This window comes from Branchiostoma floridae, chromosome 7 (genome assembly GCF_000003815.2).
Source record: "Branchiostoma floridae strain S238N-H82 chromosome 7, Bfl_VNyyK, whole genome shotgun sequence".
NCBI classification, from domain to species: Eukaryota; Metazoa; Chordata; class Leptocardii; order Amphioxiformes; family Branchiostomatidae; genus Branchiostoma; species Branchiostoma floridae.
The window spans coordinates 14,376,907-14,404,129 of record NC_049985.1 but is presented as its reverse complement, the minus strand read 5'-3'; the positions used below and the strand labels follow the sequence as shown (position 1 = coordinate 14,404,129).

The 27,223-nt window shown below is 39.9% G+C and overlaps 2 protein-coding genes and 1 long non-coding RNA gene across 5 annotated transcripts in view; 2 read left to right on the top strand and 1 right to left on the bottom strand.

The window, feature by feature from the left end:
* LOC118419959 (nuclear pore glycoprotein p62-like) overlaps positions 1–21,970 on the top strand; it is a 68,492-nt gene extending 46,522 nt beyond the window's left edge. The window contains exons 1-9 of one of the 3 annotated variants that reach the window (XM_035826658.1): positions 10,680–10,848; positions 11,735–11,930; positions 12,738–12,962; positions 16,996–17,311; positions 17,813–17,963; positions 18,470–18,654; positions 19,489–19,600; positions 20,239–20,305; positions 21,004–21,970. In XM_035826658.1, coding sequence (XP_035682551.1) covers positions 11,735–11,930; positions 12,738–12,962; positions 16,996–17,311; positions 17,813–17,963; positions 18,470–18,654; positions 19,489–19,600; positions 20,239–20,305; positions 21,004–21,095 — 1,344 coding nt within the window. In that variant the 5' untranslated portion in view covers positions 10,680–10,848 and the 3' untranslated portion in view covers positions 21,096–21,970. Of the gene's footprint in view, positions 1–10,679; positions 10,849–11,734; positions 11,931–12,737; positions 12,969–16,995; positions 17,312–17,812; positions 17,964–18,469; positions 18,655–19,488; positions 19,601–20,238; positions 20,306–21,003 lie in introns of those variants that run through there. The other 2 variants (XM_035826656.1, XM_035826657.1) reach the window with 2 other exon arrangements.
* Positions 414–3,253, bottom strand: LOC118419987. Its single transcript, XR_004831711.1, has 4 exons — positions 3,152–3,253; positions 2,407–2,531; positions 2,162–2,199; positions 414–1,954 (listed from the first exon to the last, which is right to left on the bottom strand). It is a non-coding gene; the product is annotated as an uncharacterized LOC118419987 (long non-coding RNA).
* A 3,126-nt stretch (positions 21,971–25,096) lies between the features above and the next one.
* The window catches only part of LOC118420053, a 2,746-nt gene continuing 619 nt past the window's right edge, over positions 25,097–27,223 (top strand). Inside the window, exons 1-4 of the mRNA XM_035826758.1 lie at positions 25,097–25,235; positions 25,943–26,334; positions 26,758–26,933; positions 27,151–27,221. Coding sequence (XP_035682651.1) covers positions 26,013–26,334; positions 26,758–26,933; positions 27,151–27,221 — 569 coding nt within the window. The 5' untranslated portion in view covers positions 25,097–25,235; positions 25,943–26,012. The remainder of the gene's footprint in view (positions 25,236–25,942; positions 26,335–26,757; positions 26,934–27,150; positions 27,222–27,223) is intronic.

The window sequence follows — 27,223 nt, the reverse complement described above, 5'->3', positions numbered from 1 at the left end:
CATATTTCTTCTAAGTGGTAAATTATTGGACTATCAACATTGTGACGCGTGTAAGTTAATGAAAGGAGCACATGACCAAGCATAGATTAAGTAAATATGGTCTGAATAGGCCTAGGGTTAAATTTTGCTTTACGGTAACCATAAATCTGCATCTGCATCACAAGATTCCCTGCATGCACAATCTATCAGACTTTATAGAACTTAATTTGACATACATTGTACATTTTTTACTAATTGATAGTATGTATGCTGGCCTGTTCTGACTATTTGAAAAATGAGCCTATCTAGCCTTATACCTATAATACTTATCTCCTCTCTAGATGACAATCACACCAATAAACATGCTGTACACATTGCTGAAGCTGCAAAATACTTTATTGTAACCATTTCAATTGCAATGCAAATTTCATCATATGTGATATCTACCAAGCATCGTATTAAGGCACAATGTTATTAATTATGGCTTCAAATATCAATGATCTGAGTGTTCTTTTCATTCTGGGTTTACCAACAATGCCATAATGTATTCATAATTCTCAGAGATTAAACAGATCTCTGGTACACAACCATTGACCATTATTTCCAGCTTGATCTAAAGAAACAGTACAATATGTACAATTGGGCTTCTTTTGCGGTAAGCAGCTCAACATGAGGGTAAATGAAAAAAAGTTATTGGTCTCGTCCAGAAGAATGGGTGTAACTTCAATACTTGGGCATAACAGTTCTACAAAACCTTATCTATCTGTCTTCAAAATCGTGTGTTGTCATAATCTTTGAGGGGGAATGCAAAAGGTAGCAAGTCAGACTTGCAGTCAGAGTTGTGTCCCACCCGGGGTCTAAAAGGAGCGCGTGAACCCTCATCTATTTTCATAGAGGCATTTTTAACTCTTTCGAAAAGTTATCGATTTGCATGATTATCTTTATTTACACATTTAAGAAAGGTTATATAATCCGTATTGAGAATGTCTTGCTGAATATGACACCCATGTGCAGATCCTAAGCACTATAGGAACAAATTAAAATGGAAATGTTCACACAGTTTAGACTTAGACCATACCACAAGGAAATATACAGTCTTGTGAAACACAGTCATCCATTCCCATAGCATAAGTCAAGTAAAGAACCGTTGTTACAAAGCAAAACACCAAAGTTGAACACCTATAATTTTAACATATCCTTTTGACCTGATAGCATTATACTGGTAATAAAGGTAAAAATTATGCGATGGTGCAATTCAGATAGAATGCCATTGTGTACACATTGTGTTGTACATGTAAGTAAAGGAATGATGTTCAGGATCTTTATCTCTGCATCAGAATTGTAATGTGTTGAAGGGCATATGTTGTAATTTTTTTCCGGTTAATTCCATGAAACTATATTCAGATGAAAATATTATATAACGTAAGGTACAATCATGCTACTAAAATTTCATGTCTATGTTCATTACAACCCTCTGCAAGAGTTACAAAACCACTAACACCAAAGCCACTAGTCCTATATGTCACTTTGAAATCATCTCCGGGAAGCTACAGCTCTATGATATCATTCACAATGCCTGAGCTCTAGTGTGTAAAAAAACTCTGAATTGTAATGTAGTGAATGTTGCATATGTTTGCTGCAACTACATGGACAATTCTCACTTGTCTTACAATATTTAGTTTGAAAGCATTTTGAGAAAAATACACGACTTTTCCAGACTTGAGACCTCGGGTAATATGCAATAAAGTCATTAAGTCATCTCTTATGATATCATTCTATTATTCCTGCGGCCAGTCTTGTTCACAAACAGAATCCCTGTAAAGTATAACACGTTTATGATGCTAGATAAAGATGATAATAAACCTAATGCTCATGCTATGGTACCAAATTGATGGAGCCTCTGTTTGGTACTTCCTCATAAGAAACTGGTTAACAGTTGCCGTCCAGCAAGTAGATCATGAATTCTGGAGTTTCTCTGTTGTAGAGGAAAATAAAGGAAAATAAACATGGAGTTCACGCCGGAATATTCTTCGGCTTGCAACTATTGTAATAACATAGAGAAGCACGCGTCGTCTGTGCCACAGAATAGAATTATGCTCATTCAAAAAAAGGTAAATGTACCAATTGAAAAGAAGCCAATGCACGAAAGCAGGTGTCATCGTTAAAAAGAATTCTGTCTTACCACCGTACGGTAGATGCTGAATCAGATGGTTTCTTCTGCTGAAATCAGAGTGCCATGTAAACAACAGATTAGGTAATAATACCAAATATGTACCTTGGTTAAATCACACGAATTGCCGACAGCCAATTATTCGATTATCACTGCTAGAAGTGCACACAGATTAATCCAACTTGGTTTATTGTTTCAAAAAGAAATGTACTGTAACAGTAACTGCCACCATGAATCAAAAAGGTGAAATCTTATACCAATGGAAACTGCAACAGAGGTTGTTGATGAAGCTGTTGATGAAGCTGTTGCTGATGAAGTTGTCGATGATGTTGATGAAGCTGTTTCCTTCCTGATCGGGTGACTTGGATTTTCGTTCGCAAATCTTAAACAAAAAGGAACCGCTTTAAGTCGGAATTGCAATAGATAAATTATATGCATTAGATCTTGTATATATCATAACAGCATTGATAAGGCAAATACAATGGAATGAAGTTCGTGCCAAGTTGGCATAAGAATTTGCGATAGTTTCTGTACGAAGCCATAAAATACTGTAAAGAAAGAAGGGATGCTTAGTGTTTCAAATAAAGTTAATTCCAAAAGTGTTTGTCTCATAGCCAATTTGGACGTCTATGCTAATTAGCGGACTTTCAATTGCATTAACTAAAATATAATCTTAACTATCCTGCGGGTTCTGCAGCATGTTTAACTTACGTCGTTCATATGTATTAAATGAAAATAAATTAGTGTCTTTTGTCTCCATGCAAGAAAAACAACTGAAGCTTTCAAAAGTCAAGGGAAGCAAAATCTATGAACCGTCAGGAAGACCCGATTAAATTTTGTTCTCATAGGAAAACGTAGAAATAAGTTAAAAGGTAGAAATGCATACACGATGGGCATGTGAATCTTCATCTATATAGAGGCATTTTCAATTATCTCTAAAAGTTATCGATTTGCATGATTATCTTTATTTGCACATTTAAGAAAGGTGATAATTCTGCTTACCCGACCAACAACTTGTTGTATTGCAGGATTTCCTCCATCATAAACAGACCGGTTGTTTCCACGATGTTCTTCTCGTGCATTTCCATGATTTGCCTCACCTGTAATAGTTCATGTCAAGAGTATGATGAAAGAAATGCAGCATTGTCTCTATTCGTTTGTTGTCAGAGGCTAACATTGTGCTAGTGAGTGATAGTCGGTTTAAGTTTGCTTTTCAAAAAGTTGGAAAATAATGATAATACATTTATTGCAAAGTCTTGCCAATCAGGGCTAATTGCAGGTACCAAATAGTCGGACAAATAGGGCGGACAAATAGTTTAGAGAAATATAGCTTGTGTCCATTTAAGGTTAAAAGCTAACTCTAAATATTTGAGCTATGTACCCGTGTTGTGAACAAAAACAGACGTGATACGGTTCATTTCCCTGCTCTGCGCAACACAATATTTTCTATGCTAAAATCTATACCATTACCATAATTATTATGACTTTTGATTTTAAGACTGTATGCGAATGATAAGGATGAGGATTTACTTGTTGTTGCCACTGCATCCTCATTAGGGCCTGAACTTTCAATTGTTTCAATCGAACTTCGTTCATGAAGGCGAGTAAGTCCGGAATACATTTCAAACAGCTCTCTCGTATGATTTGGATGTCCTGAGGAAAACAGAGCGAAGATATGATCAGAAAACATGAGTAAATACAGGGGATCATATTCTACTTCGTTCCATATGTTTCGGATGTCACATCTACCAACATCTCCAGTTCTCAAAATGGTGACACCAGGCACAGTGTTTTATACACACTCACTGACTAATGCCAAAACTCTTCCTTGTCCATACGATAATTTCTAAACCGGTTTCCCTGTTGCTCCTATACGTCTTGACGAATGAGTTGACGATGAATGACTGATCATGAAACGTTTTAGTTTGCTTGAAATGTTTTTAGTATGATGAACATGGTACATGTATTTGCATACAGTGTCTCTGACTTGAGCCTGTCGCTCATTAGATATGAGCCGCTTTGGCAGAAAATATATGTCATCTCATCAAAGTTTAACAAGTCGTCGACTGTGATTGACGTACCTTTCCCTCAGTTGCCTCATATGTCAAATCAGATTCCTCTAGTGATTCCATCAGTCGTTTGGCTTCCAGCTTCACACCTGAGATAGTTCCCACTTTCTGCAAGACAAATCACCTTCTGTTAGCAATGGAATTTGTTGCAAGTTAATCCTAGTTAACATCAACATTGCAGCGTTATACCCATTTCTTAATCAACAACCTCAGAGACCTCATATCTCCCTGAAATATGCAATGTTTCATCTTGTCTCATCACTAAGGCTGTAATTAGCATAATGTATGCATCATGGTGTACATCTTAACCTAACTTACACATATCTCAAGTAGGTAATTTCTACCATTTACCACAAAGGATTGATAACACCCTTGTGTTAATTGTGCAAATTAATTCTCAATTGCATACTTGAGATCTGTAGATGTTCCACATAAGTCACATATGTATCTGTCACATTTTTTCGGTTTTTAAAGAGGTTTGATAAGCATAAAATTAATTCAATGTCAACTTATTAAAACATTCAAGAGAACAATGTTACCGTCTGAATAGAAGTTAGCATTCCCCGAATGCCACCTAGTTCCTTTTGAATGTGCTGTATCCTGCAGGAGATGAAAAATATAATACCAATGATGGGATTTTCGTAGTTAGGACAGACAAAGTTGACATAGTGAATAATAAATGGTTTGCATAATTCACAAGAACTTGCTAAAAAAAGTTCGAATGAGGCTGAGAGGACGCCCGATATATGAATTCGGGTGGAAGAGAAAGAAGTTGATCTCGTCCCTCGGATAGGACGTTGAATGGAGGTCCCGTGTTTGAGGAGAGCCACACGTAAAGCACGTTAAAGAACCCAACACACTTATCGAAAAGAGTAAGGGTCCTTTCCGGTCTGAGTGGTTCAAACACCTACAGTCCCATGGCCGCACCTGGAGCAATTACTGTCGTATTTAGGTCAGCAGAATTAGTGCCGAATAGCAGCTCGCTCCAGACACTTGCGATTTAGCCCTGCCTATTGTAAGCTCCTTGCAATTCAGCCCCTGGCAGCAAAGAGAGAGTAGTCGGCCCACCCAATAACAATAACAATCCTTCTACATTACTTATTTCGCACTGACCTTTTCAATGCCTTGTCAACTTCCAGTTTGACTTCCTCATCGAAGCTAAGTCGTCCCTCGAAGTCCAAAGCTTTTATTTCTTCCAGCACAGAAACTTTCTTACCTGACTTCAACTTCATCTGGATTTGTTTGAAGTCATGGACCGTTATTGTGATTTTTTCTCCTTCCTATTAAAGGCGAAAAAGTTGCAAATTCAAATAAATGTAGAGGCCTATGATAGTGATAACACAGCTATCGCATAGGCTATGTGGGACAAATTCTCACTATTCAGGCCTCTGTGAAGATCCTTAGCTGCCAGAGTTTGTTGCCTTTCACGTCTAAGCCAGGTCACTGATTTCTAATACTACTATAGTATAAACATCAAGAAGTCTGAGCATAACGAAGGGACCCAATTACAGAATACGTTGACCAACAGTTAGCATATTTATGTATTCATGAAGCAACAGGATCGTCGGTGTTGGACATGGGTCTGCCTAAACATCTCAAGTGACCTCAAACGAATCTAATATGCAGTTTACATGGGGCATCAACCTTGTGTGGCGCTCTGGATACATTGTTTATGCATTTATAAATGAAAACAAATCAGAAGGTTGAGGTCGTTTGAGGTGTTTAGGCAGACCGGGTGGAGATCAGGCCTAGGCTTTTAGAGGTCTCAACAGGACCATTCAATTGTTTTGCTACATGAGAAAAATAACTCTTAATTGATAAATAAGAAAAAAATTAGAGGTTGGGTTTAGTTTACCCTTGATTCTGTCATTCCTTTAATCAGCTTTTCCAGAACTTCGTTGAGGATTTGCATCTCAGCTTTTCCCTCTGGGACTAAAAACAATCATTTTTAAAAGATTTTAAAGATAAACGTGATAAACCTGTACACATACTAATACAGACAAACAAATAAACCTAAAACAACACTATCGTTTTCATGTAGGCGACCAGGAAAACTATTTCTATCAACATCATGTAGAACAATTAGTTATCCAAGGGTAAGAAAGGGCCAGGCTGGACTGAGGAAAGCCATTCGGAACTTACATATGTATGTACAAGTAAGATACCAAACACTATAAATTTTATGCAGCACTAGGATCAGAATATTAGTGGCACTTTAGGAATAGCGGAATATTTGAATACATTTCCACACAAAGTCAATGATGACATGTAAAAATCCATCTTAAATACTGTTTCCCACTTCAGCCCTTTGCCACTTCATCAATTATACTAACAGTACTTTCTCTTTTCCCTCCAGTCACTCCAGAGATAACATAAGCCTACTGTTCCGTCATTAAGTTAAAAGCAACTGAACCTAGTCTAGTATAGTAAACAATTTAGCTCTTGAAAGTATGTATATATATGCTTGGCCCTCCCCTCGCCAAACTGTTTCACTACTCACGGTCCATGGGCTTCTCAAAATCCGGTCCATCCTGTAAAACAAACCGACACATACACTTACTTACTTACTTTAACTTGCCTGGGCCCTTTGCCCCATACGGAGCATACATGTAGGCCACCGATGATCGTACACATACACCTAAAGTGTAATAATTACTTGATCAAATCTACTTAACTCCTCATTCACTTTGATATGTATCTCTCCTTGTGATTAGTCAATGCCCTGTGTAGCTCTTCTTTTGTTTGGCCAATGTCTGGTGTGTCTGTCATTCTGGTTGGTCAATTTTATTATTCACCACTTGAGATTTATCATTCACCACTTGAGAATTAGTATTCACCACTTGTTGCACTTCTCATAAGGCGTCACAACCAATATGAAATGGTGACTTTAAATGATAAATCTAAATGTACAATTTGAGCTTGCCTTCGCGGGGTTGGTGCCGTCGGCAGTTGGACGTGGGTTGTCCGTCGTGTCAGCCATGTTACCTCCCTCAACCTAAAATAATGAATGAGAACCTGAAGTTATAGAAAATCTCATAAGATCAGAGATTTAATTGTGAAACCAAAATTTCCGCCGACAATATTTTGTAACATTGCAGTCTTGGACTATCAAATATTTTTAATACCTCCTTAACTCTACTCATTCCTTAAGCTTCAGCATATGTATCTCTCCTGATTGGTCAATGTCCGGTGTGGCTCTCATTCTGTTTGGTAAATTTTATTATTCACCACTTGAGATTTATCATTCACCACTTGAGAATTAGTATTCACCGATTGTGGTAATTCTACAATGTTAAGGCGTCACAACCAGTATGAAATGGTGAGTTCTGATTGGTCGACGTCGTATCACTTTATGATAAATCTAAATGTACAATTTGAACTTGCCTTCGCGGGGCTGGCGCCGTCGGCAGTTGGACGTGGGTTGTCTGTCGTGTCAGCCATGTTACCTCTCTCGACCTATAATAATAAATGAGAACCTGGGATTACCCAAATTCTCAGAAACAATCAATTTCTTCATTGTAGGAAATATCTAGAAAATATTCACAAAGAACTCCCACCTTTAATTTCAACACAATCGTCATAATTACATTTGTATAAATGTAATTGTAAAAATAACTTTCTTTTAATCACATTTGCATAAATTAACTTTCTTTTCATCACAATCGTCATTATTACATTTGTATAAATTATCTTTCTTTTAATCACAATCGTCATTATTACATTTGTATAAATTATCTTTCTTTTAATCACAATCGTCATTATTACATTTGTATAAATTCCTATCTTTCTTTTAATCACAATCGTCATTATTACATTTGTATAAATTCCTATCTTTCTTTTAATCACAATTGTCATAATCATATTTGTATAAATTCCCACCTTTCTTTTAATCACAATCATCATAATTGCGTTTGTGTAAATTCCCACCTCTCTTTTAATTACCATGATCATAATTGCATTTGTATAAATTCCCTGCTTTCGTTTTATTACAATCGTCATAATTGCATTTTTATAAAATCCCGCCTTTCTTTCATTCTTGGTTGTCCATCGTGCCCAAAGATGCATCTTCCTTTCATCTGTTGTGCACTTGCAAGCCAAGTGACTCAGGGTTGTACGCAGTCCTGACAGCTGAACTAGAACTGACTCTGCTCCATGGTCGCTTCCTTTCATTCAGAATAGTCATCATTGCATTTGAAAAAAATTCTACATTTCTGTCATTCACAATCATCATAATTGTTTTTTTAAATCCCGTATTTCTTTTATTCACATTTTTATAAATGCATCTAAAAAACTTTGAATTTCTTTCCTTCGCAATCAAATAACATACAAGCCTCGAAGACGATCGACGGTCCAAATCAAACCGACGGTCCAAATCAAATCCCATACAATTGTGTGGTACATTTATATGCAAGCAGTAGTAACATTGTCTTCAAATTGACATCTACTAGTAAAAGAATCGGTAATATGTTTTTTACAGAAGCGATTCAATCGGACATTTGGCCGACATTATCAATAGTCTTTCCCCCAGATTTCGCATCCGTAGAGCATAAGTGATTTAATGCAAACATCAAAGATCCATAATAAAGCTTTCACGGATATCTGCGAGCTGATAAGGTATTTGATACTGAAAACTGCTTTGCGCGCTTTCAGAGCGAGTTGTTTCTTTGCTAGGGAGTAGCTGCCCGATGAGGGTAGTTATAAATAGGAGCATAAAGTAGCGATTTCTATATTTTCAGAACCGAGTAGAAATTTTAACTTTTTAAATGTGCGTCCTGTTTTCTTAAAAATCATAAGCTTCATTTTCTTTACATTACTGGTACATTTCAAGTATTGGGCTGACCGGCACCGCGGGGAGAGCAACCCTGACCAAAGTTTGTTACGGACCACGGTACACCTGAGCGACGCGCTTTCTTCTGTTATGTATTAACAGTTACATACTGACAGATAGTAATAAGTCCTTGCGAGTCAAAGAAAGAATGACAAAAAAACTATAGTGTACCTCAAATGCACCACTCGCACCAACCGTAGAAATGGCAAATCGTTTTAATCCCTCTACATAAAATACGCAAGAACGTAAATGCCTTCACTAATTAGATAATTCGGTAACCGACAAAACTGAAACTTACTTGTGGTAAACTGAAGTAAGGATGATATCGATTAAGGCGAGTTTTCTACTGTGGAGTCTGGGATGACGGTCCGCAGTCTGGATAGCTTTGGAGTTCTGAAGAAACTGGGGTTTGTGTGGGGCTTGCCTGAAATATAAAGACGCTGAACAGAATTTGATGTGTGTTGAAATGATTGACAGTCAGGTATTGTTATGCAAATATAACAGTAGAAATGAACGTTCGCATTGGTTAAAGTTATCGGGAAATTGTAACGCCCACTATTCACGTGAAGGGATCATGACTGATACCCGGATATACATGGTGCTTGTACATGATCAACATGCACGCCATACTCGTGTCATATCTCATTTCATTTATTTATTCATTAATCCAGGAAATACCTTATCACCTGCTGGCGGAAGTATAATGAATATTTCACATGAACAACGGGTGTACCTACAGAATAACTAAAATTTTACGAAGGGGCAATTAAAGGCATACTGTACTCCAGAGTAGAGTATTATTTTCTACAAAATTTCAAAAACACATCTTTGTGAACACAAAATCGACTAAGTTTGTAAAAATTAATCATAGATGAACAAATAAATGAGCCATTTATAATCCAGTAACTGATTTGTATTGCCCCTTCATAGAGACCCATGAAGTGTGATGTATAATGGGAATGCCTTAACTATTGGTTCCTATGGGATAATTGCTGAAGTTCGTCAATTTTGGGGCTAGATGAAGAGAAGAATTAAGTTGCTAAGGATAGAAACTGATAAACAACTATTCACACACACGCTACAAACATTGTTTTCACGATCGGACCAAGATTTCCTAAGAGCGCCCCATTTTTATGAAGGCATTTTTTCAAGTCTTAAGTAGGGGTTTCTATGGGATGATTGACAAAGATCAAGGCCCATTTTTGACCACATGCAAGTTGGAAATAAGGTTACTAAGGCTATAAGTTGTCAAACAAGTATCCAGAAGTACATTTTAAAAGTAATTTTAAAGCTCAACCAAATATTTCTTAAGAGTGCCCCAGTTGAAGTATGTCCAATGGTCACGGTTCGCAATATAACATGTTACACCTGGCTGTAATTTTTCTGAAGGGTAATGCTCCCTTGTCCACGTTCAATATCACGTGGCCGATTCACAACATCTCATTCCATGCTTCCAACAGACTTACACTCAAAGAACACCGAAAACGTATCCCTCTTCGGGAGTCTGATAAACATGATGAAAGGGCGCTTGAAATAACCCACACCTGCTTATATATTGCAACGAGAAGCTACGAATCGGTAAGAAGCAATTTTAGCTGCGATTCGGATGTCGACAAATAAGGTGCTACACTTACAATACAACACGAATTACGCGGTTTCACATCAGTTTTCCTGTAAGCGTGTGTACATTTGTGACGAAAGAACAGGATTTGACCAAATACATAAGAGATACCAGAGTTTCAGTTGCAAATATCAAGTCCAGTACGGATGCTTTTCATGAGTAGCCAATCTATAAAGTGAAGGTAAGTAAATCTACGACAGTTTCGATGTCAGGTATGCAAGTTTTGGGGAGGGGGGCAAACCTAACGTGACGTTGTATCTCTTCTTCTTCTCTAGCCACTACAAGATACGGCAACGTTTAGACCGAAATGATTTATGGATAATGAACGAGGAATATGGTACTTTAGTCCATGCAACATTTCAACAAAAAGTATAACATATTTTTTTCTTCATTTTGATTGAGAGGCTGGGAATGAGTGCTGCAATCAAATACCCTGTAAGTTGGAACTCCAAATGGAAGTGTGGGATAAGATGAATAACTGCAGTTGGCTCTTACTTAAAGAACGTTTCTCTCTTCAAATACAAGGTCTGTAGCATATTAAGCATCCTCAAGGTATCCTCAACGTATAAGTCATAACTCTGACCTCTTAACTGTAAACTACTAGTAGGAGACGTTACACTGCACAAATTTGGTTTCAGGTCACAAATGGCTGTGCCAGGATAGCCAAGCAAATCTCTACTGGCTAGCAGCCGGATAAATTCAACTTCTCCTTGCTTTTCTGTTATAGCGGGGATAAAAGAACAGATATGTTTTACGATCGTTGGTAATATTAACTTTTGTATAAAACACAACAGTGACGAGTTGTAGTCTCCTAATGCTGGGAACCTGTGCCAAACTCAGGCAGCTCACAAACCCAATGTGCTAACTGTGTGAGGACAAGTTACTAGTAGTAGTAGACAGGTCAGTTGGTGGCACTTGAACCCAACTGTTAACAATATTGTCCCTTTTCTTCTTCAGATTCTACCTCGAATCTCAAAGTTCAATATCTCTGTACGTCATATTTTGCCATTCAATATTATGACACATTTACCAATTACTAAGTAACGTTACATCACTTTTTTCAACAGATGTTTTCATTTGGTCAGACTACAACAGCCGCGCCAACTGCGAGCCTGTTCGCCATGCCGGTATCAACAACCACGGGTGCAGCAGATCCCAAACCTGGCTTCACTCTTGGTGGTCAAGTGATGTCCACTCCTTCTGCAGGTGGTCAGCCTGGGTCTTTAGGCTTCACACCTGGGGCCTCACTACAGTCGAAACCAGGTACACAGTGCTGCTTTAGACATATAATAGTTAGTATAAATAGTCGTGCGTCTGTCCAATACATCTCCGATGACAATATTATTAGGCTGTATTGAGACAAAATCAAAATAGTTGTGCAACGTTTTTTCTTTGAATCATCATGCACCCACCTTAAGATTGGACTTGGCCATGTGACCCTTCAGCGGGGGACCAGCAACTATTCCAGCCTAAATGAAATAGTCCATGGTAAATTAAGTGAATCATGTGCAAGCCTGCAGTATGCTTATACTGTCTCATCTGAAGGACAACGCGCATGTTCTGAGCAAAAAATAATAATCTGCTGCATGACGAAAAGAAGCAAATCTCTTGCCATTTTGAATTTGTGCCCAAGAGGTTACTGTAGTGACCTGCCCCTCAATAATTCCTGACCAGGTGTCTAATAGACAGCTGTCACTCACAATGATAGTTGCACAGCCGTATACTACCGTCAGTCGAAAGCAGGCCTTAGTATATGAGAAAGACTCCAAATGAATAACCATGCTAAGTGGTATATTCCAAAATGTTTCACAGAATGTAACTGAACTAGTTGATAGGATTTTTTATGTGTTTCCTGTTTGCTTTCATTTTTGAAAGACATCATCAAGGCCAACGTTGTGTTGCCATTGATATGAATTACACTTGGAGGGCAACTGTTTAGTTAACTTCCATCTTGTGTTAAATGAACTACAAGGGGTGTCTTCCTATAAAACAGTGTTTAGACCTCTGTTTATTTAACATTGAGAAAACTGTTACTTAGTTAGAGAACATGTTTTTTGTTGATGCCCACAGCTGGGTTTGCCACACCAACCCCCCAAACAAACACTGGAGGGTTCACCTTAGGTCAGCCCCTGACTACCAGTACCCCCGGCTTTACCTTCGGCCAGACCACTGCAGCGTCTGCGGCTACCTCCGCCACCACAGCAGGTACCACCGCACCAGGAGGGTTGGTACTGGGAACCACACCGGTCGCCACGCCCGCTGGAAGTGTCATGTTCGGAGGAGGTGCCACAACAGGTAAAGGCACGTATTTGATGGCTCCTGGTAGTCTCCAAGCAGACCCTACGGTGCCTTAGAAATAGTATCAAAGCTGGCAAAGGAGTATAGCCGGCCAAAGGGAGATAGCCGGCTAAGGGAGTCAGACGGGCACCGGAGGTCTGCCTGCACTGAAACAGGGTGGAGCGTTTCTATTCAACAATGGTGTCGCTGCCCCACCCTGTTGTCAAGTGCTAATTACTTTACGAGCGACTTACACTGGACGAAGTCAGTGATAGCGCGCACTTCCCAGCGGTAGGTTCGCCTGGTTCGCGCCAAATGGCGCCGGATTGAAAAATTTGACAGCATCGCAACGTAATAGAACAAGCGCCACAATACATAAAATATTTAGTTTAAAATCGATTTGAAGTCTGAAAATAATACCAAACAAACTACAAATTTCGATATACATATATAATAACACCAAACTAACGTTATGAGTTTTAAAAACATGCCACCTGATCGTAATCCTCTCTGTTATGTTTGGATGCGGTAGAAAGAACCACAACAAGCCAAGCGCGCTGCCATTTCTGTCTCCTGAAAGTTTATTTCTATTTCGTTCTGCGATTTTGTAATTTCCTCCGGCAAAAACTGCGTCAAGGACCAGATGTTTGCTCCCGGCTAGCAACTAAGGCTTGCATTGGTAGCATAGGGATTTCCCCTGACCGGTAGCGATGCCGACAAAGACATCCTTGCCTTCCAGAGTGGCCAAAATGGAATCGAGCTGTGCTTTCTTCGGCTTGAATCCCCATACATCGCGGAAAACACGTCGTACTCTGGCCTCCATTGATGCCGGCATTTTAAATCTGCCGGTAACGGTCATCGTAGGTGACCCGTGACGTGACTTCCCGTGAGACGGTGCAGGGGCGCACGAGCCATCCCAGGCCGGGAGGGCAATTAACACCTACTCGGCAAGCACAGTTTAATAGGCAACAAATAGATGCTAATAGCGTCAGATCAGCCCGACTGAGGGCAGACCCTGGTGCCGGTATACCAAGTCCCTGGCCAGCTTTGATACTATTTCTAAGGCACCGTAGGGTCTGCTTGGAGACTAGGCTCCTGGCAGCATGAATGCACATCAGGGCAGTCATTATATAGAGTTGGGCATCCCCATTGGAGCCTAGCATAAGAAGCACTAAAACAAGACCTTGTTTAAGTACTAATACCCCAATTTAAATCTCAAAACGTTTCCTCCAACAGAATTAAGTTTGTCTTCATTATCATTCAAAGAAAACGGTTATTCAGCTCACACTCCTAGAAAAGCTAGCTCTATTAATGTCAGAAACCTGTAACCCCAGCTTTCTCCTGGACATGTATCCATCCACAAGACCCAACAACTGAACTCTGTCCTTATAAGTTATACTGACTGAATTGGTGAACTGAACAAATTTGGACCAAAATGGGCCTACCTGTTGAGTCTAAAAGGTCTCTAGATCGGGCCAAAAGTTTTAAGGAAAAGAAGGATTTTTAAGGATGTTAAGTGACACTATAATTGTATGCCCATTTTGACCCCACCACTTCTGTGCAACACAACTTTGACATCTGCCCAGAGAGGCCATAGTGTGCCGAGAGTACTACTAGTAGTACAAACTACAATGTACATGTACATCCCAGGTGTGCGCTATTGGTATAACCAAGGATGTTGAAATAATTAACCTCTTTGGTATCACTGTTGAGATCTGTCGATCTCTTTATTTCCATGTGTGCATTTTCCGAAGAGGGGTGATGGGGCATGTTTACGCGTCGTGCCTGCTTTACGTGTGTTCGAAGCCCACAGCCTGATTAAGACATGAAGTAGAATTCCTCAAAATTACGACCGATTCCCCAGCCCCCCCCCCCCCCACACACACACACACGGCTTGTTTAATGTCACGGAAACATACCAGAAGCTTAATTAAGTTGTTGTTGCAACATGCGATCTTTGTAAGCTCAAAATTACAAGGTTTTACTATGAATGTCGTATACCTATTATTTTTGCGAAACACTAGAAAGAACTTGTAAACCAGAGCTAGGTTTTGACTGACAGATAGGTTCTGAAACATTACAGATTGAAATGCAGAGGGATGAATATGAGCTAAGTACTGTTATATGTCCACAGCAAGTTGGACTGTTTTTTTTTTCCAAATGCTTCTTAGAAGTATGTATTCATGCAGGAAAAAGATAGTAGTCTCTATAAATCTTAATCTTAAACATGCATTTTATTTCTATATCTCACATCTTCTTTAAATCAAAGTGAACATTATGAGATATAGAAATAGATGCACAATTTAAAAATGTTAATGTTTGTAGACACTGAGGTGATGATCATCATAGACAGGATTCTTAAAACCAACAAAATGTCAGGTCACACTGGCCAGGTAGTCCTTACGTAGAGGTGGTCACTACAAGTTTGACTGTACAATATGTAATGTACATACTGCATTTTGTCAGTGTTAGAATTTTCAAGAAATAGAAGGGTTTTCTAGGATTTTAAGTGGCACTATAATTATTGTATTCCATTTTGAGCCCTCCACTACCCAACTGAACACAACTTTGACCTCTGCCCAGCACTGGCAGCAGGCCATAGGCTAGAGTTCCCAATGTGTGCAGGCTTGGACAAGTCTACCCTGGAGCCAGCTGGGCTCGGACAGCTAGGACAGACAGTTTATTCGGTGGCCCAAGACAGTAAGGCCCGCCGAGCGCCTATTAGCGCCCCGGGGAGTTTAAGCCCGATGAGGTCCACCTTCCCTTAAGCGATAACTCCGTCAGACTTAAACTCCCCGGAGCGCTATGTGAGATCAGCAGGCTGACTGTCTTGGCTCCCGAACAAAACTCACTAGCTATACCCGGTCCTGTCTGGCTCCCAGGGTAGGACAAGTCCACAAGCCCAATTGTCCCTGGCAAGTGAAACTGAAAGTGCTGATCGGGCAAGCGTATACGTATGTGCCCCACGTGCTTGATCGGTCAAGTGAGATTTTGATATACTTTCACAGTTATGGCATCAAACATTGGTCAGCACAGAAAACTAGAAGCAATGTCAAAAGTATTGCTGGAAGTGAAAATGCATAGACAAAAGTCATTTAAATTTCGGGCAAGTAAAAATTTGCTTGGGGCAAGTAAATCTTTTATGTACGTCTTGCCCGATAGGACAAGTGAATATTTTGGATGGGTGCATTTTCAGACTATGGTCCATAGTATGGGTGATTGGGCGTGTTTATGTACATTTTCAAAATGGTGCCTATTTTACATATACATGTGTTGAAATCGCTGTACTTCAAAGAGGAGGACTTCAAGGCATATCAGTTGTCATCGATGGAAAGTTTATTAATCTGCTCTTTATTCACTGGTGAAGATTTCCTGATGTGAGGACGAAATTAGGATTCTTCAAAATTACGACCGATCCCACTTCCTCCTATGGCTTGATTAAAGGCACGAAAACATACTGCAAGATTGATTAAGTTGTTGTTGCAACATGCGACCTTTCTGAGCACAAAATTACAAGGTTTTATGTTACATACCTTATTTGAAAAGCACCAGAAAGAATTTGCATACCAAAGCTAGGTTTTTTACTGACAGATGGATGGATATACCAGATGATGTGCTCTTGGGAAAGGCACTTTATATGACTACAATCCTTCCTTCACTTAGGTGGAAATGAGAACGTACCTAGCTTTGGTTAGGGACAACATCCCTCGGAAATGATGTTAAATGGAAGTCCCACGTTTGAGGAGAGCCACACCTTGAGCACATTAAAGAACACACCACACCTAAAACTAGGGTAGGGGTCCTTGTACTTGTAGGCCTTGTAGGTCCTTGTTGTGGTTAAAAACCTGCAGTCCCATGCCCGCGACCAAGGCAATTACTGTGACAGTCATATTGAGGTTACTAGGCGCTGTATACAGGCTGCCATTATGGACTGTTGGACCTTAGCTCTGCTAATTGTAAGCTCCTCGCAATTCAGCTCTTGGCTGCAAAGAGAGAGTGATCGGCCCACCCAAAAACGTTAACAATAACAAAATTCACTTTCTTGTTTCAGCAAGCACCACCCCTGCAGTTTCAGCTGCTAAGACTACAGCAGCAGCAGCTACAACAGCTACAGCCCCACAGCTGCCAGCTGGCCTGAACTTTGGTGCAGCTGCCACAACAGCTGCTACAACAAGTGCAGCCAAACCAACAGCAGCCCTGAGTTTCGGCACCACTGCTACTACAGTCGCTGGTGGGGCCACTGCAGCTGGGTTGCTGCAGGGAGTTGCTGCAGTCAAACCGACTGCAAACACCACGTCCTTCTCACTAACAGGTGCCCAGACGTCTGCACCTGCAGCAAGCACAGCTGCAGCAACTACAGCTGCCAGGTACACTCAGTCAGAAGGGGGCTGAAAGACAGTTTATATCTCTATTCATTGTATATTGTACTTCATGGAAGTCTTCATTTATTCAGTTGCTGTCTATGTACTGAGAACTTTAATTCTATTTTATGTTATTGGAATCGCAACAGTAAAATACAGTGGGCTAATGGGGTAACATTGATTTCATGGGGTAAAATCTTTGTCTCGTGGAAGGACCAATCCCATTTTCCCAAGTCCCCCCCCCCTTCCAAAGTCCCCCCACTCATTGGTCCCTTGGCTACCTTACCATTACCATTACCATTACCCTGAACCTTGAAGTAAGTCCTTTGAAGTTTGAAGTAATTTTGATAATACAAGATTTCAAGATTTTCTCAATTCCTCAATAGTTTCCAAATTTGAACAGAAGAGAGTGTTGTGAGTCACGACATGTCAGGTACATGTAGTGTATAACAACATTGATGTTGTTATACACTACATACACTTGTTGTTGTTGTTTGTTTTCCACAGTGCCACTAAGGGTCCGACCATGACCTTCACCCAGCTGGAAGAGAAGATCAACAAGTGGAGTGTGCAGCTGGAGGAGACAGAGAGAACCTTCCTGCACCAGGCCACGCAGGTCAACGCCTGGGACAGACAGGTCATCGAGAACGGAGAAAAGGTCAGTAAAGCACATCTGACACTCACATAATGTCATCACTCACTATCTAGTCTATGGTGCACTGTTTTGTGTCAAAAAAGGGTTAGACGTGCTTTCACATGAGGTACAAAATGATTACAACACAGTTACAGGAAATTGGGGACATTTTGGGATGGTTGTATTTAGGGGTGGTACAAAACCGTTTTTTTCTTGTTGGGCTGGTCCAGAAAAACAGGACCTGAACAAAATCAGTGGACCGGATTTTAGACCAAGTATAGAAATAGAAAATGAACAGATTAGGCCAACAGGCATTCACATGTTTGGGGGCTTACACGTCCAAGAAAATGGCAAGAGCGAAGCAGAGTAGAGTTGATGCTCATTTTACCAATTTTCTACTGTCAAACTTGGCCTTGGGCTGTAAGGCGATCCTATCTGCAGTTGGGCTGGTACCTCTGGTGATATGAAATGAAAAATACACCGTGTTGTATCTTATATAATGTTTGTGAAACCACTACCACCTGTTTCAGATTGTAGCCCTGAACGAGGCTGTCCAGCGGGTGAAGCTTGACCAGGGCAGGTTGGACCACGAGCTTGACTTCATACTGGCGCAGCAGCGGGAGCTGGAGGACATGTTACTGCCGCTAGAGGGCGCTGTGAAGAGCCAGGCTCCCTCCATCTACCAGCAGCACGCAGACCTGGAGAGGGAACACACGTGAGGACTTTTAGTACTGTCCCTGTAAACTTGCAATAACACTGAAGACTATTCAATTATGTTGTTCAAAACGTCCAGAATAAGTCTCCAAATCTTATGCAGTGGTAGAAATTGAATTGTCTTTAGATATTGTTTTACGTGGATGTCTTGTCTTCATCAATGCATCTGTAAAATCACTTTACAGATTGTACAGTTTGCTGTACAGTTTTCAAATTGTTATTCAGAACAGCTGGTGTGTTGTGCAGAATTCCAGGTATACTGGTTGATTCAGAAGCACACAAAACTGTTTCAGAAAACATCAAACAAAAGAACATAATAATCCCTGTATACTGTAAATACAGTAAAGGTTGCAATGATTTAATTTCACTCTCGTGGGAAAATGAAGAAATGTTTGCGGTTCTTATGAGTTCGCGGAAATGCAATATACTTGTACTGTAGTCAATACTGTGATGGAAGACTATTTACTGCAAACAATTCAGTAAATGCTGCATGATGTCCTCTATAGCTTTAAAATGCTTGTAATCTGATGTTTGGTTTGAAATTTTGCTGCAGTTCGAAACCAATCTGCTAGGGAGATGTCCTTGTCTTGCATAGTCAATAATCCATTTAAAAACTCCTAAATCCAATTTTCCATTTCATGTAATCCCCTTTTCCTCAAAACCTACATGCAAAATTCATAATGAAAATTCATTCCTAACATTTCTGTTTACAAGTAAGCAACAAACCAACCAGTGCTGATGATGACCTCCTTTACAGAGGATAGTGTAAAATTTAGCCATATCATTCTATGTGGAGATGACTGGGACTAATTGCTGTACTATTGTAACTACACAGGTACCAGTTAGCTGAGAACACAGATGCACAGCTCAAGAGGATGATGCAGGACATCAAGGACATCATAGAACACCTCAACCAATCAGGAGCCCCCAACACCAGTAACGACCCTGTAAGTGTTGTCTCTTTCTTTCTACACCTCAGGGTAGGACATACTGCATGGGGAGCTGGCAAGTACATGTAGATTTTTGTAATATTTAACATCACTTAACATAAAAAAGTAAGATTTCTTTAATTTCTTTATAGTGACTGTTGCATAAGGAACACCTGTCAGGCAAATTGGTACTAAGGATATGAGACATTAAATATGTCACACCTGGACCTTGATAACCTTTGATATCGGTGTCTTGCACTGAGTGATAACTTGCCTTATCTCATGGGGTACTGCTTATCACATGGGCTTCAATAGAACAACTGAAAAAGTGAAATGCACTTCAAGTGTGTTGATGAGTGCACCATTGTTGACAATTCGAATTATAGAATTTGGACGTTGGAATTGCTGTTGTTTCAATTTTTGCTCGAGGACACAACTTCCGGCACATTGGCATTGAAACACTCAGGTGGGTATGACGTATATGAAATACTACAACACGGTGTATTCCGCATCACTCTCGGTCCCTGTCCTTCCGCAGGTCGAATTGCCCTCCGCCAAAGAACCCACAGTCGAGCTGGCACCTCAAGTGACAATGATTGTATTCTATATTTACATTGTATGTAGCAGTCAGTAACTCCTATGTATCTTCCCACTAGCTCCACCAGATAGCCAGAATCCTGAATGCCCACATGGACTCCTTACAGTGGTTGGACCAGAATGCAGGTAAGGACATTACGATTCACTTGTAAGGCCACACTGACTTGATTTTATGGATGACATCCGTGCGCACATTGATTTTTTATTCTTTTCTACAAAACAAACAAACTGTGCCACATGTTACACAACAGCAGCCCTGGTCAATCAGAATTTCATGCTTACCAGAGGATCTGCTCTCCAGGGTAAGGCCTAAGGGGGCACGTGGTCAGGGCATGGGGCCAGCAGCACCCCTGTTCCTTCTGTGAACAAGAAGAGCAATATAAACATGATTGAAATAGCGACAATTGTCTCTTACACTAACTGGAGGTGAATAGGACAAACCAAGCCTGGGAAAGAAAGGACTAGATGTTTAGTACTGTGGTTTAGCAGCTTTTTTTTTCTGGATTTTTCTCTTTTTTTGCACGCGCGCATTAGTTTTGGGGTCTCCAGACAGAGGATGTTATTGATAGAATTAAGTCGGTGTGGCCTAAATAAGATTACTCAAATCTGTATGTTTAAACAATTTTTTATTAGAACATTTGAGTTTACCATTCATAGATGTTTCTGGTTTTGTTTCTGATCCCTTAACGTTCTTTGCCACTGAAATTTGTTTTCACTTGAGTAAGGCAAGTCCACTCCAAGCAAACACAGTATAATTGTTAATAGTGTTTTGTACCATGTTTCAAAAGTATTATCTAAAGTGTGTTCCCTATACTACTTTCTAGCGGTGTTGCAGAGAAAAGTAGATGAGGTTGCCAAACAGTGTGAGGTGCAGAGGAAGGAGCAGGAACACAGCTTCCGACTGGCTTTTGAGTGATTCTATCTTAACTTACAACAGTGTAGAAATACAATGTACATGTAGATATTGTCTTTGTTGTGGGCCAAAAAATTTCAACAGAGGGCTTTGTAAAATGCATCGCTGTAATAGGAGACTTTTTTCTACACAAAAATATGCATAATATGTCAACATTTTGTCCTTTTTGTATTACTGTTTTGTGTACAAAGCAGAAGAATACTTCAAATGTTACCTTCCTTAAATCTGACTGTAGGATACAAATATTATGTTCCACCTGTGGTATAAAAACAGAAAGGGGGGCATTTTTCTGTTGCAACTTTACTCATCAATAGTTTTCAGAACAATAACATTATAAGACAATTGCACTAATTAAAAATGTATAAAGTTATCAAGGTTGCTGTGGTTGTCTCTATATTGTTATGAAGTTGTTGTGAATGCTAGACAGATGTCAATGGTTTGATATGATGTTTCGTAACTTGAGTCCATTTCTACTCATATGTGATCTTTCTGTTTTCGACTATAACCAGTACCAATTGTCAATCCATTTCTTGTCCCATGCAACTTGATAAAATAGGTTTTAAAAAAACATATTTCTTATTCTTTGTAACTAACAATGAATCAACTTTTCTCAAACTGCTAGACTATGTATTGATATGCAAGGTCAAATCTGACAGAAATATTATGTTGAGTTTTCTTTCAAAGGAGTTTTTAAAACCTTCCTTTTTGAAACTATGTCATATTCTTCTTCTCCTGCTTAGCCCATATTGCAGGGATTATTACTAATATTATCAGATTATCTGCTTTCATATTGTAATTGTACATTGCGTTATTCATGAAACAATTACCAGAAAATGTAATAACATGTAAACGGAGCGATTAAAGCACCAGACACATTTGCATCACTTTGTTATTATTATGCGGTGTATACCCGCCATTTTGTTGATTTTCCGGTTTCTCTTGTTTTTAAAGGCCCCATTGGAGAACCTATTTGACAGGTCGTTGAAGATGATTATACTTAAAGATAGTTAATGATGTAAATTAGCCCGGGGCATAACGACAGTTGGCTTGGTGTGTAGAGTGTAGACAATGTTGTGCCCTGCAAAGTTCTAAGAACACACTTGTGTTCCTCCAAAGTTACTCATATCAGATTCTATACTAGCTGGGACCATATTGCGACGATGCCACCTAAAAGGGATCCCAAACAACACCGGACCCCGTTTAGCTCGCTACAGCTGGGGTTAGAAGCACTTGTACTGGACGAAAGATTTTGCAGCAACGCCAAGACCGAACTTTGCTCTAACTTTGGGGAAACATTGGAGGCTAAGAACAACGTTTGCAAGCAGCGGAAAAGAAAACGAGCGTTGGAAGACGATGTTGACATGGAAGGTTCGCTGGAGACGAGAGAAAGGAACCCGGAAGAAGTCAAGACTATTCCAGAGGCGCTGCAATGTCTGAAAAGACTGAAGACGTTCATGGTGAGGGAGGGACATTCGGATGTCTTGGACAGCGTCTTGGAGCTGGAAAACGTCTTGGAGGAGAAGTGGTGTGAGGAGAGACTTGTGAGGCCAAGTTCTAAGACTGTAAAGCAGACAACAGTTACAGACTTCTTCAGGAAGAGACAATTATGATGCCAGTTGAAATTCTGATTGTAACGGAACATAATCTTACGGGTAAACAAATGACTGAATGAAACCTTTATTTTACGTTAAACTTTATGCTCTTACAAGCTCCGGTCAGTGATAAAGTAGAAGTACAATTACAGTGACATAAGAATGGGATGTCTTATTTGACATATACAATGACTAATATGTACTAGTGTACACAGCTAGAGCACAAACAAATATAAACAGTGAAAATAACAATTGCTTTGCCATATCATTGATGGCACACCGTAATCTATTTGTGTATGCAATGGAGCCAGTTCATGTACTGTTTTAGAATAAATACGCTCTGCATTCTAGATCTACCAAGTTTCGTGTCATCAACACTGTATATGACATATATGTTCATAGAAATGAGATACGTTAGAGAGGCAAACATGGTATATAGTTTTCCATGATCATTCCTGTTTGTTTCATTAATAACAGTCAGATTTTTGTTATTACAAATAGCAGAAGCCATCTGGTCGTATAGCTTTATTATTTTTCAATGAAGGATATTGTAAAATTATGAAGTATCGTTTTTCTGTTTATGTCAATGTGCCATATTTCGCATGTTGAATAATGCTCAGGGTAATAAAAAGATCGTGATAATACGATTCCTTTTAAGCAACGTCAAGTAAAAGACAGCCCAACCGCAAAGCTGAGTAGTGGCGACCAAGCATAGAACAAAAAGAGCAATCGAATCTTTAACTCGTCATTCAGTATCAGTAGATATTATGGAGAGATACCAGGGTATTGTTGATTTAGAAGGCCATGCACAGTCTAAGCAGTTGTTCACGATTTTCTGGTTTGGCGAGTTTGAAACTTGTCTAATGATTCTATACAGGGCTTCAGGTCGTCACATGAAAAGACAATGGCTTCATGTTCATTGTTCGTTTCTACACCACAATCAAAGAACAGTGTGTAACGCGACAACTGACGCCAAGCGTAGACAACCTACACTAGACTATATATGTCTTTCTTTGCTTCGGTCAGTCATTTCTCTCGCTGACTCTGAGCCAAGCAGACAGCCCGTGAGGATGGCACCAAACGTGGACTCCAAACCTCGCAGAGTTCGGTTCGTCACGATACAACAGGGACTGGAGACGCTGGATCTTAACGACAGTTTCGGCAGCAACACCGGACCCATCTTCATCGCCAACCCACGCAGTGCCGTGCACCAGAGAAGCAACGGACAGAGGAAGAGAAAAAGATCTCTAGAAGAGGAGTTCGACAGAGAAGCAGCGTCAGAGGAACAGAAGTCAGACGACATTACGAACCTTCCAGAGGCGCTACAATGTTTGAAAAGACTAAAGAAGTTCGTGGTGAGGGAGGGACACACAAACGTCTTGGACAACATCCTACAGACTGAGAACGTCTTGGAGGAGAAGTGGTGCGAGGAGAGACTTCTACGGTCAAGTTCTAAGACTGTAAAACAGACGACAGTTACGGACTTCTTCAGGAAGAGGTGACAGTATCACATTGTGAAAACGGACTTCTATAATGTAGCATGATTGTACATTTTGTACAATGTAAAATGCGACGATTGTGACTTCGTTTGTGTTTGCATGTTGCAAGTACAAAGTGATGTCTGTAAGCTTCAGGCTTGACATTTTGTTTTGTCAAACTATGCTCAACTTTGGCAGCGCGAAAGTAAAGATCAAAGTTAGTCAACGGAAGCGACGGATCCTTTATGAATGTAGAGGTAACTGAGAAATGCGAATGGGGTATGCTGTCATGTGACCTAACTGGAAATATCAGGCTTGTTTTTGTTTCCCGTGCTTTGTAAATAGACAATTCCCAGTGTAACAGGAGACATTGGCATACCTAATACATGTACTTTTTGTTTTGATTGATACTGTGCAAGAACTTATGCAGTTTTTCTGGAATTAAAAATCATGAAATCGCCACACTTTGTCTCTACTGTTTTTTTTTCTATGACGAACAATAATAATGATAATAATTTTTGTTGCAAGTTCATACCTAATGCAAAGAGCTCGAGGGGCACATCTAGTCTATTGGGTGAAAAGGAAAACTTAACTTATACAGTAGCTGAATTTGTCAAACTAAACGAAACGGAAAATGAACCAACACGATATGTGCTTTCATGGAACAAATATACCTACGTAGAGGATGGAGATATGATTACATTTGTTGGCTATCATATGATCATAACATTGAGCACACAAGTACACAAATAACGGCACGGGAACCCGTACTGTTCAACTTATAGTGTATATACGATCTTACCCCGAGAAATTCGATAAAATAGATCCAAATAAATGTTTATTGTATGTACATAGTGTTTTTATTGCTGGGGTACTCATTACGTCACGTTACAAAAAAACTGTTATCAGTACCCCACCCCCACTGCATGAATGGTTCGCTCCAGCCAGGTGTAATGTCACGCTTCCATGGTTACGACCTCGTACAGGTAGGGCAACAGGTGAGCGGCGACAGGTGGGGAGGGCGGAATCTTAGTCTCGCATTCAAGAAGCCTTCAATAACATCGTGCATACAGGTAAACTGTGCATAATAGACATATTATATTCGTTCATTCATAATAGCTTTATTTTAGACTTATTTCGAGTTGTTTCTCAAAATTCACTTGTTTAGGGTGTTTTATATCAAATTCTATAACCCCCTCGTCAAAACCTCTACCAGTAACAAAATCAGAACGGACTTTTAAACTTCATGAAAGCTTGTAACGTTATATATACTTGTCTGTGGTAACGGAAACTAAGGAACACTTAGTGCACTCGAAAAGTCGTAAGTGAGGTGGAATACCTTATCGGGACAGACAAGGACCAGTTAGGTTGTTTGTTGTTTACTCAGTGGCCAGTTATCCGTTAACGTCAGCGATACAGTTTGTAAACACATTTAGCTTGCATTTAGCTGTCAATGTTTCTAAATGATAACAATATACTATCAGATTGATATTCTACAGAGAAGTACCCTGAAAGCAAAAATAAGAATAAAAATATAAACATACATGCGCATTTCATTATTGCGCTCAGTTTATGTTAAGTTACTGGCTGAGTAGTACTAGTGTGAAATAGTGACCGTTACACTGTAATATGGTGCATTTATAAAACATTCATTTATGTATTTTTGGAACTTGCTGTTGAGGCAAGAGCCGGCTATAGCCAAATGTCTATGTACAAGTCTTTCTTTAAGTGTTAACTTACTGCATATCTAATATTTTTGTATCGTTTTCATTTTCAACAGTATTCCGTACCCATTTGAGGTAAAACAACGGACTACGAAAAACAAACTCAGTAAGAAAAATCCTGACGTTATGGCAAAGGAGGGGACTATTTCGTTTCGCGATCTCCTCGCTCGAGTGGCTTCGGACCTGGAAATCGGACATGCCGAACACATCCGACTGTTGTGCGAAGACTACTTTCCGGAAGAAACCCGATTGGTTCCGAACATAGCTCCGCCCACGGCCGAGTTTTTGATTGACGTTCTCGTCTCACGACAATTGGTGACCGAGACAGATTTGAGTCTGTTAGTGGAGATCTTAGTATCGTGTCAGAGGCATCAGACCTTGGAGGATGAGGTGCTTCCTTACGTAGAAAAGAGAGCAGATGAGTTGAAGGGTTCCGTTAAACAAGAAGGTGGGTGACTTGAAGACAATCTAGAGATTACAAATCATTGTCAGAGTCTCCAATAAACCAGTCTTTGAAAAAATATTCTATAGATATAAAGGAGTAACACTGGAAAAGCAACAAATCTTTTTATCATCTTTTCTTCTTTAAGCTACGAGAAGGACATATATAAACACATTGTTGGTAAACGTTAGGGGACAAATGTTACTGGATTACACTCTCCTTCTTTCTCACCCATTCGATCTCCCTCAAATACACAGACACACACAGACAGGCAGACGGATACACGGACACACACACACAAACACACAGACTCTCTCTCTCTCTATGGTGTGTGTCTGTGTGTTTGTGTGTGTGTGTTAGAGCACCGTGAACAATGTGACTTATATATCTAGCAACGCTTGCAATTTTTTTGTCTCTTCATCCTGCTAGGACCGGGGTTGAAGCGCCTGTCCCACCCAAAGTTTGAGAAGCTCCGGCGGTACCTGGAACTGACCCGCCCATCTGTGTACTACCTGTACGACAGGTACAGGCGGAAGTACCTTCAAGATGACAGCATGTTGAACGCCTTGTCTTACGTCTTAGGGGACACATTCAGGCGTTACTTGGTAAGTGTGTCTATAATTAACAGTGTTCTTCATATATTTTTGTGAGAAGTCTATCATAAAACAATATTGGAAGAACAGTTTCATATCTTAAGCTTTTCATATTTTGAATCAGGAAACGTTGATGATGACAAGAATAACGGTAAGCCTGACATCATTGTACGGTCGACCGTCGTTTATTTTGAATCGACCAATCATTGAACGCCTACTCCTTCTGTAGGTGATATCAAAGACGTTTTTCCACGGCGCCAGGAACGGAGACTGTGATCTAGTGGAGCGATATCATGAGCTGT